Here is a 22,428-nt window from a genome sequence, read left to right on the forward strand (position 1 = left end):
CTGTGCACTAATCTTTTTTTTTTTTTTAAACATTTCCATTATTGTTTCTGATAAGTCAGCCATCATACTTATCATTATTCCCCCTTGTCCCTGGGTGCTTTTAAGATTGTTTTCTTTAGAATAAATTTTTATCAGTTTGGTTGTGATATGACTAAGCATGGTTTTGTCTTTATCCAACATGGGGATCTTTGAGATTCTTGGATCTATGGTTTTTTTTTTTTTTTAAACCAAATTTGGAAAATTCTTGGCCATTGTTTCTTCAAATATTTTTTTTCTCTCTCTTTCTAGGGCTCTAAGTGACACATATGAAAGACCACCTAGTATTGTCTCATAGGTCACTGAAAGTGTCTTAATTTCTTTTTGCCTTTTTTCTCTGTGTTTCAGTTTAGATAGTTTACATTGACTAATATTCAAGTTTTTTGATCCTTTTCTCTATAGTGTTTAATATGCTGATCAGGTCACCCAGTAAAATCCCATTTTGATTTAGAATTTTCCATAGGTTCTTTTTCTTTTTTATTTCCAGTTATCTTCCAAGATTCCCTATCCATTTATTATGTTCATCTTTTCCTTTATATTCTTAGACGTATTGCTATTAACAGTTTTAAAGTCATTGGTTGCTAATTCCATAATTTGTGTCATTTTTTTTTCTTTTGAGTCATATTTTCTTGCTTCTTTGCATGTTTTATCCTTTTTTGTAGTACATTGTGGGTACCACATTGTAGAGTATGTATTTTTGTCTTCCTTTATTGAGTGTTGAGTTTTGTTGTAATAGGCAATAAATTTACTGGTGAATCATCTGGTTTTATAAAGTTGGGTTTAGAGTAGCCTTTATTCTAGAGTATGCCCCTTATTCCCATAGCATGGTCTTTCTGGGATCACAGGTAAATGCTCAGATTGTTCAGTAATATCTCTTTATCTCTTTGCCCTGGATGATTGGAACTTCAGTGTTTCTCATAAGTTCCCAAAACTTACAGAATCTCTGTTCAGCTTTTAGATCCCTGGCAGCTGTTTTTCTAGTAGGCTTGGTGGAGTCTTGTCCTGCACTAATACAGTTTAATATGTATTCGTTGAGTAGAGGTCACTCGTATGCAGATTTCTGAGCCAGTTTGTCAGTGTAAATTACTCATTTCTGACCCCTGCTGAGTGGGATTGCTGTTCTCTGTTTCAATTCTACTTCCTTGTATCATGGTTTGGGACATACTCCGTCAAAAAGTGAATTTAGAGCTCACCTCAAGTGTTGCCATGTCCAGTGTCTGCTATTGCTTCAAGTATTTTGTATAGTTTTACAGTTGAGTCAGGCAAGTTTAATAATCATTACTCTGTCATGACTGAAGCCAGGAGTCCACATTTTGACAAATCTGAAATTACAGTGTTTCCTACTATTAATATAATATCAATTTTTAAAAGTACTTACAATTTACTAATTTGATGATACAAAAAAGCAAAGCTTTTATATCTACTTTTTAGGCATTTATATCCACTTAAGAAGATGGCAACTATATAAAGTTAAATTGTAGTAGAGCAGTATGTTGTCAAGTGTAAAATAACCAGTACACTTAAGTTTTGTAGCCCTTATGTGGACCGCAGAGCTATAGGTTATGGAGTAAATACAGGGTTTCTGGGCAGGGGTCAGATTTGAGTCGAAGCTTGAGGAGTAGGTAATATTTAAGTAAGAGAGATGGCATTTCAGGATGCAAGGCTACCATGAACAAAATACAAGGTGGAAATGAGCAAGGCACTTTTGAATGCTCAGTCTGCTTATAATAAAGGATTTTGGTTAGGATATAGAAATAGATGACGCTTATAATGTAATTTAATGCAATATAATAAGCTGAGTGTTTGAGGACTGTTGGGTTTATAAGGGTGAATAGTAGGGAGGCTACTACTGTCATGCAGAACTGAGGCAGTGAAAGCTCAAATATGAACAGTGGGAATGGAAAGGATGGGCAGATACAAGAAATAATACAAGGAAGAAATCAGCAGATCGGTTATTTACTGAATATGTGTGAGAGAAGGAGAGGGAAAGGAAGAAAAGGTGACTGAACTTTTGACCCTGAGTACCTGAGACAGTGATTTATTGGCAGAAATTAGGAAGGTAAGAGCAGGGCCATTGCTGTAGGAATGATTAATTAGTTATTAGAGAGTTGAAAGTATTAAAAGCATTATATTTTGTTTTTTAGTGGTATCACTGCCTAAAGCTAATAGCAATGTATTAATATTTACATTTTGAAGGTTTTATACTGCTAATTTTATTTCTGTTTACATCACAGTATTTTTGGCTAATGAACTTGTTTCCTTTGTTTTATTAGGAAGTGAATAAGCAAATACAGCAAAAATGAGTACAAAGTGGGGGGTGGGGGCTGGGAAGTAGGTTCTGAATAGGACCCTAACAAAGAAAATGTAATTACTGAATTACCAAGATAACTAACCCATGCCCTTAAACACTCTCCTTTTCCTGTGACACTTACCATGTTGCATTGCTTTTGCCTATTTGTCTTCCTCCTTACTAAACTGTTGCATTGGTTAGCTTTTGCTGTGTGAAAAATTACCACAAAGCTAATTAAAACACAGACATTTGTTATTTCTCTCAATTTGGTGGACTCTCTAGGTTGTATGGTCTGGGCTGGCTCTGCTGATCTCTGAAGACTTTTGTTTAACATCTGATGCTGTTTGGTCTAGAGGGGCCTCCAGTAGGACCTCTCTGCTCCACATGTCTCATCATCCAGTGGGCTAGCTCGGGCTTCTTCACATGGCAGCAAAGTTCCAAGAGAGCAGGAATGGTTGTTGCAAGGCCTCTAGAAGCTTGCATTTAAAACTCATACTTCTATCTCATTCTGTTGGTCAGAGCAAGTTACAGGCCTTCCAAGATTCAAGAGATGGAGAAATAGATTTTACCATTTGTTGGGTGGAGTTGCAAAGAATGTTTGGTCATTGCTTTCAATCTACCACAACTGTAGACTCTTGTATACTTTGCTCTCTTTGGTAATTGACACATAGGAAGTCTAAATATTTTTTTAATGAGTGACTAAATTAATGAAAGGAGGAAAGCATTCAAGGAATATTTCAATATACCTTAGTTTTAAAGATATGCATACTTTTATTATACCATTAGAGAGTATGGTGTTTTCTATGGACATATTTTAGAAAGAGTCTCTAGATTCTCCTCCTATCCTTTATAATTAAACAAGGAAGATATTTAAAACAAAACAAAATAAAAAGCAACTATTGCTTGAGCTATGATTGTTTGGTATTTTCACCTTCGCATTTTATTGTCTCAGGAAGAACTCACTTGGATGTGTTTTCACAGTCCTATTCCCCTTCTCAGGCTCTGCTATAGGTAGACTAACTCCAACCTGAACATGCAGGAGACCAGGAGCAAAGATGCTGTATTAAAATTAATAAAATTGTAAGTCAAGGAAAAAAATCATATCTGCCTCTTCGGTGAATGAACGAACCATAGTCTGTAGAGTCAGGTTAGCTAGCATTACTCTGTCAACCTCAGCAAATGACTTAATCTCTGTAAACCTGTTTTCTCATCTGGGACCATATTTCTCAGGAAATATTGTGAAAATTAAATTGTGAAGCACTAGCTATAATTCCTGATTTATGGAAGGTAATCAGTGAAGTTTTAGTTCTTTTTACATGTGAACCAAAGTACTGGCATATGAAGGCATTCATCAGGGTTTCTCTTTTGTTGTGTTATTGACATTTGGGGTCAGATATTTCTTCATTATAAAGAGCTGTCCTGTGCATTACAAGATGTTTAGCAACATCTCTACCTTCTACACACTAGATGCCAATAGGATCATCCACCAGTATAACAGCTAAAAATGTCTCCAGACATTGCCAAATGTCCCTAGTGGCAAAATATGCAAACATTTTATTCAACAGTTATAAGGATAGGTATAAAGAAGAATGTGGCAATGTACCTACAATGTAGGATAGGAAAGAGAAGTACTTGATTCTTCTCAAAATGCCTAAAACCCTTACTGTCTTTTATTACTCTTCCCATAAGTTATTTATTATGCTCTAACAAAATGGTTAACATTTACTGTGTGCTACTGGCTATGCTAATAAGCTTCCCATGAGCTAATATTTGAATGTTGTGTATGTATCTGCCATCTATTAGAGTGGTATTCCATTATGAACAGGAACCTTATACCAGCTCCAGCCACAATGTATTTGTATTTATGAGGTAGCTATTCTACATTGATTAAATTGGTTGCATTGTACCCAAATAAAGCAATAAGGAACTGAAAATGGATGGAGGTGTGGAAAAAGATGGAAAATGAGTTTATACAAATCTATCTAAATGTGATAGATTACAAATATTGATTTAAAAAAAACAGCTATTTTGAGAAAAGTAAACCCACCATTAATTTTTCTTTCATGATCACTAAACCAAAATATCAGAAGATATAAATAAATATCCCCTTTAAAGTTAATTTTTTCTATCATATTTATTATGAAGAGGATTCCAGTAGTGTTTAGAAATTTTTCACTTACTCATACTTCATGTTTTATTCACTATATGTCATTAATTGTTAAACATGTTAAACTTTTAAGTTCAGCATGGCATTTGATTTTCTCTTTTTTCCTTAAAAACATATATTTCTAATTACATATATGAGTTAGAAGATTAAAACAGGGGAATCCCTGGGTGGCTTAGCGGTTTGGCACCTGCCTTCAGCCCAGGGCATGATCCTAGAGTCCCAGGATCGGGCCTGCTTCTCCTTCTGCCTGTGTCTCTGCCTCTCTCTCTCTCTCTCTCTCTCATGAATAAATGAATAAAATCTTTTTTAAAAAAAAGAATTAAAACAGGAAGGTGTAACTTAGGGAGTAATAGTCTCCATGTCACTATATATGGATCTGAAATATTTTTAACAGCTACATAATATATAAGGTGTAAGTGTAGCATAATTATAATCAAACAATCTGCTATCAAAGAACATTTAGATTGTTGCCAGTTTTTTGCAACAATGCATATCCTTGTACTATTTTTTTTTTTGCACACTTGTTCATCTAGTTCTTTAGTACAAATTTCTGGGAGTAAAATTGCAGAGCAAAAAGATAAATGTCAGTTGAATATTTCACATTATATGTAGTACACATGTATTTGTGCTTTACAGTACACTTTCTCCAAAAAATTTCTCTATCTGGATAAATAGCCTTTATATCAATTTATTATTCAACAAAGAAATAGCAAAAAGTCACTCTTTTTCCTGTAATTTCATCCTCATTGTTGTCCAGGATGAGGTATTAAAGTGACACCTAGTTGGTGTCTGTACAGCTGAATATAATCTTGAAAATAGAGACACTGTATCTCTCTGATTCCCAGCTGCATCCTCTGAATGACCTAACATTCTGTTTTTCAGACTGCAGATTGTCGCTCACTGGTGGGTCATAAAATCAATGTGTTTGAATAGTTTGTTGTTTTTCTTTTTAATGAAATGTAATAGAATTTTAAAAAGTATGTTTTCTTACAGTGGACCCTGATCAAAAAATGTGAATATATCTAATCCTAGAAAATTCCTCCAGATATAAGGAGGGAAGTGGCCTTGGTCTTGCTGCCTTCACTTAGAACTCTCTGTGCCAGCCTTTGATGTCAGTAGTGAGATTGTCACAGATGTGTAGAAAATAATCCATTAGGCATTTCATATAGAACTTGTCACATATTTCGAATTTAGCCAGTTATAACATTATGCCTCTCATGTGAGAAATACAAACAATGTGCTGGAGAAGCTGTTTTTCTTGCTAGCAAGCCACATTTTCTATTTCTCTTTCCACTGTGTGAAAATTTTCCTGAAAACCTCACCCTTGGGGGAGAGAGATGCAGAGAGCTTAGGCCCGTCTTCTCACCAGTCAACCCACTATCTCCCTTTCTGTTTCAAGGTCCTTCCTCAAAAGCACAGAACTGTGCAAAGGGAAAGTGAGAGGAAGGGCTCAGGGAGCTGGGGGGCATTAGGGGCTTTCCCTGGTCTTTCCTAATCCTTCAGTTCTGAAGGCTTAGTTGGTATTTCAAATTTTTGAAATAAAACTTGCTTTTACAATTAATGCAAATAATTCTCATTGATTCATCCTTTCTAAATAATTCCTGGTTTCTTTTGACATTTTATTTTTAAATTATGATTTAACATTGACATCATTCTGAGGGTTACTGTTACTCTAGCTCTTCTTTATGGTGCATTTAACTATAAAAGTTCAGATTTTAATCACCACCCACGTCTCTCTTGGGCTACTATTGGACTTTTTTTTAAAGATTTCATTTATTTATTTGACAGAGAGAGAGGTACAAGCAGGGGGAGCAGCAAGCAGAAGGAGAGGGAGAAGGAGGCTCCCCACTGAGCAGGGAGCCCAATGTGAGGCTCAATCCCAGGACCCTGAGATCATGGCCTGAGCCAAAGGCAGACAGTTAAACTGACTGAGCCACCCAGGCACTCCTGCTGTTAGGCTTTTAAAACTGATCTTTTGGCACACGTTTGTGCATAAATCATGGGGATAATATTGGCAGGAGGACTGTGTTTAACTGGGTAGTGTAGTGTGTCTAGTGCCTACATATTCATTAAGGTTTTAACTACAATAAAGATCATGATAGGAATCCTGTGGCAGTTCTAAAAAAGTAAATTAAGTTTGTTTTTAAAATCTAAGTGAGGACCATTTTATATTAAATCCATATATTGGGCAGCCCAGGTGGCTCAGCGGTTTTGCATCTGCCTTCAGCCCAGGATGTGATCCTGGAGTCCCGGGATTGAGTTCCACATCAGGCTCCCTGCATGGAGCCTGCTTCTCCTTCCTCTGCCTGGGTCTCTGCTTCTCTCTCTCTCTGTGTCTCTCATGAATAAATAAATAAAATCTTAAAAAACAAAAACAAAAACTTCTCACTTTACAGATGAGGAAACAGAGGCCACAGTGAGTGTCATTGTGTATCCAGAGTCACACACCCAGCAGCAGGAAGAACTTTGGAGTTTTGAATGACTTAATTCCTTTTTTTACTGCATCAGGGCAATTTTCTTTTTTTTAAACTGCTTATCTTAATTGATTACAGTTATTTGTCAATCTTTAGCAGTTTCATATTTTAGACAAGTATTTCTTTCAAATCTGCCTAGAGTTCTTATCCTACAGAATATACCTTTCAACCTTCTGCTACAGGTGGACACTGCTCTGTATCCCACTAGCAGTCCTCACAAGGCTTGCTCACTCCTCATCAGGCACAGAGGTCTCTGACAAGAGAGGACTTCATTTGAAGTCAGTGTCCTCTTTGGAGGATTTTGTTCTTACTGGAGATGTATTCATTAGGGTAAAGGCTAGTCTGTTTTAAGAGAGGGACCAAGCAATATTCTAGGTCAAAGAACAAAGAAATTTCTTTCTTTCTCATATCATCGCCAGTATTAGCTATTATTCATCATCATCTGTGTGGAAGAAGCTGGGTCTTCTTCATGTCTAGGTTTTATCCAGCAGCAAAGAGAAAAAACAAAAACAAAAATATGAAGGAAGCATGTCAAGGGCCTTACGCCCATACCTGAAAGTGGCACACAAATGGTTTTGACGTTCCATTGGTGAGCATTTCACCAAAGGAAGTGGAGAGGTATACTCTAGCTGAGCAGTCACATTTCCAGCTACAGCTCCTATCACCGTGCAAAAGGAGAGAACAGATTTTGGCATGCAATTAACATTCTCAGCCCAAGTCCCAAGGGCCCTTGAGTGCTTTATAGACTTCATGAAGAAAAAATAAAGAAAAAAATTTGACTCAGAAATGCAGTATAACTGAAACTAATGTAAAATCATGTGTCAACTATATTTCAGTAAAAAAGAAAAGAAAAAGTTATTTCAGGAATTAATATTTGCTTTCAGCCTTTTTTGTCCTTTAGTCTTTCGTGTAAATAGATCTAAAATTTGATCTAGATAAATTTAAATAAAATCAGCTATATTTAAAGTAATAATAAGGATATTTCTAAAGTAAGTAAATCCAAAATGATATGTGAATTTTAGACACTGTTTTTATCTGGCCATGTGGTTTTTCACTTTTCTCAGGGCCTCTGGGTAATTGAAGATTGCTAGGGCCTGCAGTATGTTAGTATCTGGCTGCAGTTGTTTAAATCTGAGACTATAGCCTTGATAATAAGGATTCTTACAGTTTTTCTCTGCCACTGTTTTAAAAAAGTTTTATTTATTTTAGAGAGAGAGAGTGTGTGCACACACAAGTGAGAGAAGGGGCAAAAGCAAAGACAGAGAATGGATCTCAAGCAGATTCCACTCCCTGAGTATGGAGTCCCAACAGGGCTCAATCTCATGACCCTGAGATTATGACCTGAGCCCATACCAAGAGTCAGACACTTAACCAACTCAGCCACCCACCCAGATGCCCTTCTGTACCACTTTGACAGTGGCAGGAAATAGCTTACTGCAGTGGAACACACTAAAGGGCAGAGCATGGCACACGGTGGCTGTCCTCCCCTTGTGCTGTGCAAAGCACTGACCAGGCCTTCTGACAGCAGGAGGACCTTCTCTGAGCTCCTCAACTCGAGCAGTGAGCAGAAAGCTTGAGTACTGTTCTAGGATCATCAATGAATTCATGAAAGGTTGGAAAATAATCTACACAAAAAGCTAAGACTAAATCCTTGAAGTCTAGATGGTGACAAATAGAAATGACCTCTAAGAATTTCAGTACATCTGACTTTTATACAGAAGGTGAAGATTGGTTGCACCAAACTCCAGGACACTGTTGTGAGCTTGACAGAGTTTTGGATTATACATGAATGGTAATTCCTTGATTGTGCAGTTTTCCTGCTGTTAGATTTAGATTCCAAAAAGGAACTACTCTTCTAAGGTTATGCCTCTTCTTAAGATCTTTTAAAAAAGATTAAGGTTGGTTGTAATGGAATAATATAGTGTTCTCCTGCATGATGGATTTCTTAAGTGTCATTCCATTCTTAAAGTTTTGTTTTGTTTTGTTTTGTTTTGATACACAGCTCCAGAATGGCAGAAGACGATACATATTTGGGAGCGCATGAGCCAGTAAGTATTATAATCTCACTGATAATTTTTTGTAAATGTATTCATACTTTAAAATATATAGAGGCAGCAGTAGTATTTATCAGAAAAATTCTAACGTTGCTAAAAGTTTATTTTAAATTGTTTTTGCAGTTTCTGTGTCTCTCCATGTGAGGTCAGAGAGGACATGTTACATAAAATGAGTAACTTAAACCCTCTTATCACACACACGACTGCATAAAAATTATATATGCTACAAGTCAAATGATAAATACCATATTAGTTTCCTAGGGCTCCTGTAACAAATTATCACAAACCAGATGGCTGAAAAAAATAGATATATGGTGTGCCTAGATTGCTTAGTCAGTTGGGTGTCTGACTCTTAATTTGGCTCAGGTCATGATCTTGAGGTTGTGGGATCCAGCCATGTCGGGCTCTACGCTGGGTGTGGAGCCTGTTGGGGATTCTCTCTCCCTTACCCTCTGCTCCCTCCCCCTCTCCTTCTCTAAAAACAAAGCAAAACAGACAAACAAACAAAAACCAAATATATTCTCTCACAGTTCTGCAGACTAGAAAATATCAAAATCCAAAATCCAGACGATGGCAAGGCTGGTTACTTCTGGAAGTTCTGAAGGAAAATCTGTGCTAGGCCTCTGTCCTACCCCACTGGTGGGTGTCGGCAGTCCTCAGCACTCCTTGGCTTGTGGCTGCATTGTTTCTGCAGACCCACCTTCTTTGCTATGTGTCTCTCCTGCATCACTGTCTCCAAGTCTCCCTCTCTCTTCTCTTATAAAGTCCCCAGTCATTGGACTTAGAATCCACCCTTCAGTATGTCCTTATCTTGACTTGATGACATCTGTGAAGACCTCATGTCTAAACAAAGCTACATATGTAGGCACTGGGGATTAGGACTTGAATGTCTCTTTGTTGAGGGAAGTACAATATTTAAAACTCATCTAATGAGGAGACAGATTAGTGTAGTGCAAAGACCTTTGGTCATAGAATTCAGATATCTTGATGCAGGTACTGGCTGCTACTGATCAGCTCATAAAATTTGAGGAATCACTTGTCCCCCCACCATCCCACTTTTCTCATTTGCAAAATAGGAATGCTAGCCCCACACTCACAGGGGTGTTGGAAAGACTGAATAGGCAATGAATGTGTTTTGGGAACATAAAACTATTCATTATAATTTTATTTTCACTTGTGAAGGGATACCTCGTGTCCTTTTTCTCTCTTTCTTTTTTTTTTATTTAAAGATTTTATTTATTTATTCATGAGAGACACAGAGAGAGAGAAACAGAGACACAGGCAGAGGAAGAAGCAGGCTCCATGCAGGGAGCCCGATGCGGGACTCGATCCAGGGTCTCCAGGATCACGCTCTGGGCTGAAGGCAGCACTAAACTGCTGAGCCACCCCGGCTGCCCCCTTTTTCCCTTTTTCTCCCAGCTTTTTACTTTGAAAAACTTTAGGTCTATAGAAATATTGAAGGGATGCCTGGGTGGCTCAGCAGTTAAGCGTCTGCCTTTGGGCGTGATCGACTCCCACAGTGGGCTCTCTGCATGGAGCCTGCTTCTCTCTCTGCCTGTGTCTCTGCCTCTCTCTCTCTGCGCTTGTCTCATGAATAAAATAAATAAAATCCTTAAAAAAATGAATTGTCCAACAGATCTCTTTTTGATTATTAATATTTTGTTTCTTTCCCATTCCTCCTCCTCCGTATATATACACATGCATACATATGTATGTATTTTATATGAAATGTATATTAAATGAACCACTTGAAAGCAGCTTTCAGACTCTAAGGTAATTACAATAGCAATATTAAACTTTTAATGTAATGATTTTTAAGAAGTATTTAAAATACTGAGATTTATTCATTCATCAGCTATTTATTGAGGCATTACTATGGATTACCAGAACACTGGCTAAGAAGGACTACAAAGTAAGTGGTACAGCTGCCATTCTAATAGGAGAGACAGAAACATAGTTTCTATATAGTGGTAAATGCTGTTGTACTAGTTTGCACAGAATGAGCTAGAAATGTTGAAAGGTATCACTCTACTACCTGAAGAGAAGAATGGGGTTATGAAGGACTTTCCAGAAAAAGTCTGTGTAAGTTGCAATTTGTAAGATGTAGTTTGCTAGACTAGACCAAGAGAGCGAACGCTAGGTACGAGAAGACCCTGGTCCAAGATTCATAATCATTTCACATTAAAACTTTAATGGCAACCACCTAAAAAAAATGGATTTTCCAAATTTACACATGCAAATAATCAGTCAGAAAAAATAAAACCAAAAGTGAAATACTTTTTAAGGGATCTGTATCACTTCTTCAAATAAAATAGACTTGTGTAGCATTCCTTACTCTTGACAATGTTCTGATTTATTTAGAAAGTAAGCATTGCTTTTCACATTAAGATGCTCCTTTTGCATTTTATTGTGCAAATGATCTATAGGATCAATCTAGGAACATTTTCTTTGATTACAGCATAAAAGATATTTGGCTACTCATATTATCTAAAACCCATGTCTTACCTTTCACTTTTAATGTGCTATCTCGAACATTTGAAGGCAGACTCTAGCCAGCATTAGGGTTGTTCTGCTTGGTTTTAGACCATGCTTTCCTGTCTATACACAGGAAATCTTATCAACAGGAGATGGTCCTTTATGCCACACAAAAGTAAAACCTGCTGAAAACATTCATTTCGAGAGTTTTTCTTATGTGGGCACTTTTGTGATCATCAGCAACAGGGGTGCGGTACGATCAGATATTTCCATTTTTGAGGCGAGAGGTCCTTGAGGTAGGAGGGTTTTTTTCTTTTTCCCTTGTCTCAAAGTTAACGGTGTATATTTCCTGAAGTTTACATGTCCTCAGCGAAATATCCTCAGTGTTTTAATGTATTCCGGAATTTGCTCTCCAGCTGTGACCCAATACACAATGCAAGCTTCAGCACACAACGTGGCTTCTGTCTTTCTTGTCTGAAGTGGACTGTGTGTCTCTCTCCTGAGACCAGTGCTCTGCCCTCTCCTCAGTGATTTCAGCCACCTGCAGGACAATAGGGAAGACATTTTTTTGCTAGGTCATCTCTTCTGAGACTTGTGAATACTCTCCGTAAGGTGGGGCCTGTTTCTTATAATACCGTGTTTTTTGATTCCTATATTTCCTTTACAGTGAACTATGAGTAGTGTAGATGAGCTTCACTCTTCAGCATTGAAGTGGAGCACATTTACTGTTCCTCAATTGAAAATTTGCATACCTCACAACTGGATCTGAAATGTTCTTTATTTAAACACTGTTTCTTACTCTTAATTTAACTAGGCATATTAGGCTCTTAGGTTTCAGGAACCTCCAATAATATACTAATTAAAAAAAAAGGAGTAAATCATAATGCTGGTTTTTGTTTAATACCAGCTCCAGCACACTTATTAACTAGCATATCATAAAAAATGAAATATGGCTAGTTTTTGTGCAGTCCACAGATGTTTCAAACAGATGACTTATTTACATTGAAACAAATGCTTAGCTCAGAAATATGAATTTTAAGCCCTGAATGAACTAAATGGAAAGAAAATTTTCTCTTGAGATAAGTAATTATTAGTAACTTATCAAGATAGAATATATAAATCACTCAATACATACTGCTTGCTTGTTAGTTCTCTGTTGCTACTGTAACAAATTGCTACAAATTTAGTTACTTAAAACATCACAAATTTATTTTCTTACAGTCTGAAGGTCAGAAGTTTAAAATCCAGGTGTTGGCTGGGCTGCATTCCTTCTGGAGGCTTTCCTGTCCTTGCCTTTTTGAGCTTCCAGAGGTGGCCTGCATTCCTTGACTTGTGACCCCTTCATCACATCAACCTCTTATTTTCATCATCATACCTCCTGCCATTCACTTTGATCCCCTCCATCTTCTTACTGGGCCCACTTCGATAATTCAGGATTTGCTCTCTATGTCCGTATTAAGATTTTATTTATTTCAGAGAGAGAGAGAACATGAATGGGGGAGGGGGAGGAGGAGAGGAACAAGCTGACTCCCTACTGAGCTTGGAGTGTGATGTGGGGTCTCGAACCCAGGACCCTGAGATTATGACCTAAGCTGAAGTCAGACACTCAACCGACTGAGCCACCCAGGCACCCCTCTGTCTCCATATTCGTAGTTTAATAACATTTGCAAAATCCTTTTTTGCTATATGAGATAGCATTCAGAGGTTCTGGGGATTAGGATGTAGTTGTCTTTGGCGGGGGTCGGGTGGGGGGGGCATTATCCAGCCTGTCACACCCACTAAATTCCAGGTATTTTGCATTGTGCTAGGTAAGTACAGGTGAAAAAAAAAGTGAGGGAGCTCAGTGCTCATTTATATCTTCTGCTTCAACTGTAGGTTATATTTTCAGTTTTTTGGTAAATTGCTCCAGGGTTTATGCTTAATTCTTACAGGCCTTGAAGTTGTATGGCTAGAGTTGGAGTTTCTTTTACCATCATCAAATATTTCTAGGATTTCTAGGACTATATCCCCATGCTCATATTTTTGAGAGTACAGCTTTAAATCATTCATTCAAAAGATATTAAATATCCCCTCTGTGATCAACATATACTGGACCCTGAAGAAATATTAGTAAGCAAGCCACACTGGGTGCTGGCTTCTGACCTTTCTTCTCAAATTCCTTTGTCACATAAACATGGCCCAGACATGTACAATTCTGTACACATGAGAATTTGGCTAAGTCTCATGAACGTGTTTTTAAAATCCTGATTTGAAATATTTTCAGATTTTTTTTTTACTTTAGTTTTTGTTCCAGTAATTGTTTTAGGTGTTTCAACTTCAAATATTTAATACAATGCCAGAAAAATAAGGATCAAATTAAATTTTCTTTTTTACAGATGTTTCATTTGGATCCTTTGACTCATACAATATTTAATCCAGAATTATTTCAACCAGAGATGCCACTACCCACAGGTAAGAGCACTCTTCATCCCTGTTGCTCTGTCATTTATTTTGCTTTTGCTTTTTTCTAAATTTGAGATTTGCTAATAGTTCTTTTAGAAAGTCAGTAATATGCCAAGAAAGGAAATGGTGCTATATGTTTTAAAAACCAACTGGACTTTTTGGAACTATATTTGCACAAAGTGTTCCACCCCACTTACTCATTATCTGATTTATATGTTAGTGATTTCTGTGAGGATGGCACGGAAAGACTTTTTTTACTGGTAGCATTTTCCTTTTCACCCAATCTTTTTAGCTTTCGGATTCTTTATAACTCCTGTTTCCTTTATCCCAGATCCACATGAGGTATTCTGAACTTCTCAGATCTATTCCCCAAACATTTATTTGAGTCTCTTGTGTGCTGTCCAGTATGCCAGGTACTGGGGAAACCAAGGTTATAAAAGTTTACAAAAATCCTAAAAATCATCTCTGTAGAAAAATCATCTTTCTAAAAACCTTTGACTTCATATTCTAACCAATTGGGTGGAACTCATGATAATCATCCTTCCTTCTAACATGACTGTATTATTACCATGGACAAATTGTTGAATCTCATATGAATGATTTTTTTTTCTTTTTTTTTTTAATTTTTTATTTATTTATGATAGTCACAGAGAGAGAGAGAGAGAGGCAGAGACACAGGCAGAGGGAGAAGCAGGCTCCATGCACCGGGAGCCCGACGTGGGATTCGATCCCGGTCTCCAGGATCGCGCCCTGGGCCAAAGGCAGGCGCCAAACCGCTGCGCCACCCAGGGATCCCACATATGAATGATTTTTAAATCAGCTCATTTAGTCTCTTTTTATTTATTGATTTGTATGTAAGCTTTGTGTGATGGCTCTTTTTATGTGCTCCTCATATCACCAGTGAGACTTAACATATGTTCTGAAGCAGTATGAGTAAATTACGGAAGAAAAACAAATTATGGAAGAAAAACAAAGTTTTGTATTTGGGGCATCTGACTGGCTCAGTTAGTAGAGCATGCCACTTTTGATCTAGGGGTTGTGAGTTTGAGTCCCATATTGGGTGTAGAGATTACTTTGAAAAAATTACAAAAAAAAAAAAAAAGATCCAGAGAGTTTTGTAATCACCAAAGTGGACATCAGGTATTCTATTTACTGTGGACTTGTTTGTCCTCATTGGGAGATTTCATCCAGTTTGTATCATTCTTGTTTGAAATTATTATTGTTACTCTGGTACCCACTTTTCATTTTTTTTAGATGAAAATATTCTGCATTTTTATCTCTATTATGTATTTCTAGGAATTCTTGGGAGGGAAAAAGCAAATCTGCTATATGTTCACCTTCCCTAGCGGAAGTTGTATTGCTGAGGCCTTTCTCTCTTTACTCCACATAACATATTTTGTGGGCTGCTGTAAGTGAGGTCTCATGAAGTGCTGTCCAATCTGAGCTGTAGGTCAGCTTCCTGTGAACAAGTAAATATCTTGGTAGCTTCTGTGTTTCCTGTGAACTTTTTATTCTGGGGTTCAAAGTTCTTTCTTAGTATCAGTGCTTTATTGAAAGCCTAAGAACTTGGTTCTGCCCTCAGAAAGCATAAACATTTCCATTTAATGCCTTGTAAATTTCAAACAGTACCCTGAATAGACGTTTTTATTTCATCTAATTAAATAGATGTTTTTATTTCATCACATTTGTGGAGGTTGAAATAAGATTATCAAAAGAAACATCTCAGTAAATATTATGTGGTCAGAGCTTCACATTGTAGAAATAATTTTTGCCATAATATTTGAAAAACTCTTAAAATTATACCTTAAAATCTCATATCTGAATTATTACCTCATCATTTTTATTATTATGCTTTCCCCTGTCTGTTGTAGTGGTATAGTCCAATTTTTATGATCCAGGAAGATATATAGATGTTTTATTCACATTTTAAAGGGGTAGAGAGGTTACGTAAACCAATATTAACTTGTAATTCTCATTTGGACTGTTTTATCTTCTTGAAATCTGAGACTATTAGTTCTACTACCTGTTGAAAACTCTATGTGATATATACAACTTTTAGGTCTGTAACATTATATGTACTGTAAGTTAAATTTCTCTGTGTAGTAGGATGTTACTTCATGGCATAGAAATGTGGCCAAAAGAAAATTGGCATTAAATTGAATACATGCATATTAAATCTAATTTTCTAGTTGACTTAACTTTTGAGTTTATTCCCTAAAAGAGTAAATGGCCCCATTTCAGTAATAAAATTCCAAAACTTTAGAATTTCATGTATTTAAATGAAATTAAACCATACAGCAAAAATAATAGGAAACCTTCAAGTATTTTTAGAAGAGTTAATAAGTGAGAGGCTTGGAGTTTAATGTAAACATGATGTAACTCTTCTGTATGTTCCATGACATACAAAAGTTACTTTTTTAGAGGCCTCTCTTCTTGATTTTAGCATCCTAGAGGGAATGTTTTTATGAATAGATCTGTTACATTATCACACAAGTTATATTAGTTGTGTGAGAATATTTCTATTTCTAAGCAGTTTTATTTCCTTACCAAAAATTAAATTCTAGCCATTTTGGGGAATTTTTAAATTGGAATTTTTTTTCTAAAAGTATTTTAAAGTATCCAGGGATAAATTTCATATAGGCAAGAGAAGATAATTTTCTTAAATTATATGGCATTGCCCAATCACTACCCATTTTTCCTTTCTTGTACATGTTTTGTACAGTACATTTTTCAACTGACTTCCTTATAAATTTCAGTCATTTTTCAACTGACTTCCTTATAAATTTCTTACATAATAATAGGAAATAATTATACCTTTGTTTCCTCCAGTTCTCTAGCCTTATCCTGATTCATCATAACATTGAGAAGATAAAAATAAATTCTCTCTTAAGTTTAAATCTTTGTAAATTTATTTATCTAAAATAATATGAACCTCTGTTATCTAAAAGAATGAACTTCTGGCCAAGAGACAGTGAAGACTGAAATGAACACAGAAACATTCTCCTAGAATTTTGTTAGTATCAAACACCTTATTTTACTGTCAAATGAGTGAGAAACACCATATGCCTGTATTGCAGAGCTATAGGTTGTTATACTATTGACATAAAAACTAGCTGGGGAGATTAGGGACTTTCTCCTATTGAACAATTTGATTTTATACTACCAGAGGTTCCAATTTGCCTTTGAATTTTCCAAAGTCAAATATAGTCAAGGTATGGATTAAGCTTCTAGTCTTCTTTATGTTTTCATACTAATTAATTGGAATGCTCCTATCTTCAATTAAATTATTTTCAAGATTTTATAAAATGCCTGTGCTGTTTCAGAAGAGTTGATATGAGAGTACTCAGTATTCTGAAATTGTATACAAACATCAAAACTATGAATTAACAGGAGAAGTCAACCATGTCTGATAGACCAAATGATATTTGGGAGGGTGGGGAAAACAACCTAGCCATTTGGGGAATGAAGACAGTACTTGGGGATTCAAATAAGGGAAAGGAACCAAACACTTAGCTCAAGAAAGGCAGGTAGCCTGAGATCACTATCTCTGTATTTCACACATGTGGGTGCTAGCTCAGCCTCTTACACTTTCATATTAAGCACATTCTCTTTGAGGAATGGAAGTCAGTGTCTAATGATGTGAAGGCAAAAGGAAATGTCATGGTGCCCAGGAAATGGTTGCTGCTTTTAATTGGTATTTGTGTCATTTTAAAAGTGCTTTGTTAGTAGTCAAGATTGTGAAAGCTGTTGACATCTTCATCCTTGCCAGACGAACATCCACCTTCTCTTGGGTTGTGCAATATGCTATCACCATTCAACAAATGTTTATTTGTTGTGGCTCTCTGAAGGCATAAAACTGTTGTTAAACACAAATTTGCTAGTCAGGTGAGGAAGGTAGATTATATCAGTATGGAATTGTAGCTAAAAAATGAATTTTTTGAAACCTCTACTTAAAAACATAATTTCAGAGTTTTTTACTTGCTTTATATTTTGTAACAAATTTCAGAAGCCTCACACTTCTTTTGCTTTCTGTTTGTTGTTTTTGCTTTTAGCAGATGGTCCATATCTTCAAATATTAGAGCAACCTAAACAGGTAAGAGGGTTAAAGGGATGGGACTTCCTCTTTAAATGCCAGATCCATAAGCACTGGATTCATATCTCAAGCACTGAATAGAATAACAAGTGAATTTTACGAAGGAAGTAGTTTATCTAGAACTTCAACACCCTGCCAATTTATGTGACAATTTCATTTGTCTACTTCATATTTCTCTTATTCATTCTTCCAAGTGTCCTGAGCCTCAGTAGTAGTTCTGTGAAACCTAGATGATTATAGATCCTTGCTATCTCACTGTCTCCACCATCTTTTCTTAGCAGCCACTCCCTAGAAAAAAAACTTAAGTTGTCTCCATTCATTTTCATTTATAAGGAAATAGCCATGTATGCAGTTTATATATACTGAGATACACCCATCAACCCTGTCCATGTACATGCTTTACCTCTTAGCCTTCCTCCTTCCTTTAGAAGCCCCACCCTTTTCTGTTTGTTCTTTGGAACATGTGACCTAAGATACTATAAGTACCAGTGGGGTGTAGATAAAGTATTAGAATGGACGATTGGGTCCTCTGCCCTCTGGTGTTAACTTTAGAGTCAGCCTCTTTGAGACAGGACAGGAGCATTTTATTTTGTCAGGCTCTTCCTCTTACCACTAGATTTTGTTGAGGATACCTGGGAATTGAAGTGGCTTCGTTACCATGCCCCCCACTCTGTAGATAAATATTTATTGGAAATTGGGTGGGGCCATTGCTATGAAAGAAGAAGAAAAGTCTTAATGCTTTTCTTATTGGAGACAGCTCAATTATTATGAGATTTTCAGGAGAATAGTATAGTACCCCCACAGAATGAGAACAAAGTAAGGGCAGCCCTGGTGGCCCAGTGGTTTAGCACCACCTTCAGCCCAGGGCATGATCCTGGAGACCCCGGATCGAGTCCCATGTCAGGCTCCCTGCATGGAGCCTGCTTCTCCCTCTGCCTGTGTCTCTGCCTCTCTCTCTCTGTGTGTCTCATGAATAAATAAATAAAATATTTTTTAAAAAAGAGAGGAAAAAAAAAGTAAGTAAATCTCTGAATGGATGTGCTTACCACATTAGTGTGAGACTGGAGATGGGTATACCTGCTGTCTTGCAGTTATTACCCAAAGCTTTCCTAAATGTTTTTAGTAGCTCAGCTGAGTGAGTGTAACACTTTTGCATTGTATAACATTTAACACATGCTAACTAGGTCAAGAACTTAAAGCATCCATTGTGGTTACTGTAATTGTGACATGTGTTTGGATTTTGGTTAGAATTTAAAGGATATAACTTTCTTAACTATTATTATAAAGCTGAACTTGGATAAAGGTTTTTGATGTGGAGACAGAATGCCCCATGAGAGTTCGTAGTATTATTGTTCCAGTTGCTTGCAGTGGCAGACAGATTCCATGGACTGCCAACATGACTTGCCTTTGTTTTACCTCCATGTCCAATTCTTTTTTTTTTTTAATATTTTATTTATCCATTCATGACAGAGAGAGAGAGAAAGAGGGGCAGGGACACAGGCAGAGGGAGAAGCAGGCTCCATGCAGGGAGCCCGACGTGAGACTCAATCCCGGGTCTCCAGAATCAGGCCCTGGGCTGAAGGCGCCACTAAACCACTGAGCCACCCAGGCTGCCCTCCATGTCCAATTCTCATAGGAGGTAGCTAATTTTCTGAAAGACTCTCCCAGTGGAAGTTTATCCCCTAGAAGTCTATGCAATGACCTGGCCTGGAAATTTTTCTAGCTTGCAAAACCTGCATAACCCATGAAAGTGAGAAATCAAACTAAAATCTGTTTCTCTACATACTAGGCAAAGCATGTTTTTCAAATATCTATTTTCATAAGCATAAATAATAAGAATTTTAAAATGCAGTTCCTTATTACAGGTTTACCAGTCATAAGGAAAAATTGACACATATGATTTACCTAAAGGGCTATGTAGTTCCAAAATTCAAAATTTAATTCACTACACGTAGATGTCAAAAAGCTCACCTGAGTAAAACAATGTGTTTGTTTACCAACTAATGTTATTTTGATGTCTGACTCCAGTGAAAGTAAAAAGATTGTATTTAAGTCAGACTTTCTGACAGGATAGATGTAGTCCTTGCTTTTGAGGTTGATGATTCATTGTAAGCAAATGGAGTTACTAAAATGAATGGTTGTGGATCGACAAACCTCTAATCTCAAAAATTTAGAATCAGAAACACATTTAGACTATACATGTGGAGACAGCTTATCTTCCTGAAAAAAATGTAATAAATTTCCATCCTCAGGTTAAAAATTCCTTTGCATAGAAGTTTAGATATTCTTATGCAACCATTCAAACTGTAAGCAAGCTATTAAGACATGTCTCTTTACTCATATTGTATTTGACACTACTCCCAATAAGATATAAAAGCATGCATGTATATATTTCTCCACCTGTCTAAAGGAATTTTGTGATTAAAGGTAATGAATTACTTTATTAAAATTGTTCATTAAAAAATATTTTTTAAAAAGTTAGAAAAATTGTTCTTTTTTTTTTTTGCTGCAATTTTCCCTAGCGCAGACAGAGATGAGTCATAGCGTAGACCACTAATCTTTAGAATATCCAGTTCTGTTGCATATTATTCAGTGCTAATTATCTAATGCTTTTTAAAAACTGAAGTTGTATTTAAATAGATTAGCAGTCAATAAATCTCTATCTTTATGGTTAGCCAATTCTGGAGGCTCATGTTGCACATGCTGCTGCTTTTTCATGCTTTTAGAAATTTCATTTAAATATTAAAAATAAGCCAGCAGCCTTTGTCCACAAAAGGCATAGGGCTGAATTTGTAACTCAGTTTTTAGTTTGAATTTTGTGAGAAGCAAAGTCGCAAAATTGCTCCTAATGACTAACTATACCTCAAGGTTTCCCTGGTATTGGGTTTGAAATCTCCTGAGGAGTCATATGCAAAAGTATTTTAAGTCTCAGTTTATTGAGTTGATGATACACTCTGGATCCACGTATGACTTGAGGAACTTGCCCACACTAGGGAATTTACTTTGGGCCTTACTCATCCCATAAAATATGCTTTCGGACTGATCCTCTTTGGAAATCAGAAAGTTCTCAGAAAATATAGGGACATTTCCAGATGTTTATCAAAGGTGTAAATTAGTTCAGGGCCCTTGGACCACTCAGACTATTTTGTAAGACCCTATGATGCATAGTGAAATATAGAGCGATCAAGGAGGACAAGAGTTTTTGCATTGGCTCATGAGCTCAAAGCTGTGAAAACCTTTGCATTTGCCATGCTTTGTGGTTGTTGAGTATGCAAGGTAGAAAGCCTCTACCACCAGGTAGTGGGTGTGCAGAGCTCCTGATAGCCTAGTGCTCTAGCACTGTTTATATGAAGTCAGTCCCACTGTAAAAATAATTGAAAGTTCCTTAAAGAACTAACTAACTAACTTAATTAAGATCTTTGAAAGGGATTTGAAAGAAGAAAACCTTTGGTTAAGTTTAAACTATAACACTACCACATATTGATTGACATCATTTTAAGTTGAGCCTTTTAGGAAAAATTCTGAAAGCTCCCTTAATATTAAGCTTCCCTAATATCAGATCCATTGTCATAATAGTCCTAGTTTTATTCTTAGTATGCAAATATATACAGTTATAACTGTTAGCTTTGTAAATCATAAAATGCTAGAACTGGAATATACCTTACAGATGGTCTTGTCTTATCTTCTCATATGTATAGATTTAAAAAAAACAAACAAACATAGAACTTCAGTGTTTATCTGCCCACAGTAGTTCACGTGCTAAAGGCTTCCAGCTATCTCTTCACTGATTTACTACATCTGTAGAATTCTTGAGTTAATAGTATTGAAAGGCATTATCTGGTTTTGGATTATTCGGGTCAGTTAATATATCAAGCTGGAGCTTAATAATATCAATAATCATAAAACCTAAAATCTTATCTTCTGAACTGTTGCATAGTGTCTTCTACAACACTGAAACAATATATTTAACAGGACATTTCTGTATTCCCTTCCGAACCAACTGTAATCAGAGTAGATAAAAGAACTCCTTTAAGTAAAAGTCAAAGAAGCACAAATCAGTAACATGGCCAAGTTCAGGAGCTTGGCAGTGGCAATTTGAGATGAGGAAGCTCTGATTCAAACAAGCTGCAGCATGTCAAGTCCAAGGCTTAAACTCTTCAGCGGTTCACTCCCCACGTAGGCACAGCAGGAGAGGTTCTGCAGGGTGAGGGACCTGGCTTTTAAGCCACAGCTCAGTGCACAAGTATCGATTAACATCTATGTTTATAATAAGATTATGGGAAAAGTGGGTCTCGTTTGCAGTCCTCTTTCACAGGTTATGTTTTTCCTCTCTCACCTAATACACACAAGAATTAAACATTTATATATAACTTTGTTCGTATAATTTGTAATGAGTA

The 22,428-nt window shown here is 36.6% G+C and overlaps 1 protein-coding gene across 2 annotated transcripts in view; it reads left to right on the forward strand.

Annotated features, from left to right (window-relative positions):
• NFKB1 (nuclear factor kappa B subunit 1) overlaps window positions 1-22,428 on the forward strand; it is a 119,311-nt gene that overhangs the window by 17,606 nt on the left and 79,277 nt on the right. The window contains exons 2-4 of one of the 2 annotated variants that reach the window (XM_041757962.1): window positions 8,970-9,015; window positions 13,872-13,947; window positions 17,991-18,031. In XM_041757962.1, the coding sequence (XP_041613896.1) occupies window positions 8,977-9,015; window positions 13,872-13,947; window positions 17,991-18,031 (156 nt within the window). In that variant the 5' untranslated portion in view covers window positions 8,970-8,976. Of the gene's footprint in view, window positions 1-8,969; window positions 9,016-13,871; window positions 13,948-17,990; window positions 18,032-22,428 lie in introns of those variants that run through there. The other variant, XM_041757963.1, reaches the window with a different exon arrangement.

Source organism: Vulpes lagopus, chromosome 6 (genome assembly GCF_018345385.1).
Source record: "Vulpes lagopus strain Blue_001 chromosome 6, ASM1834538v1, whole genome shotgun sequence".
NCBI lineage: Eukaryota > Metazoa > Chordata > Mammalia > Carnivora > Canidae > Vulpes > Vulpes lagopus.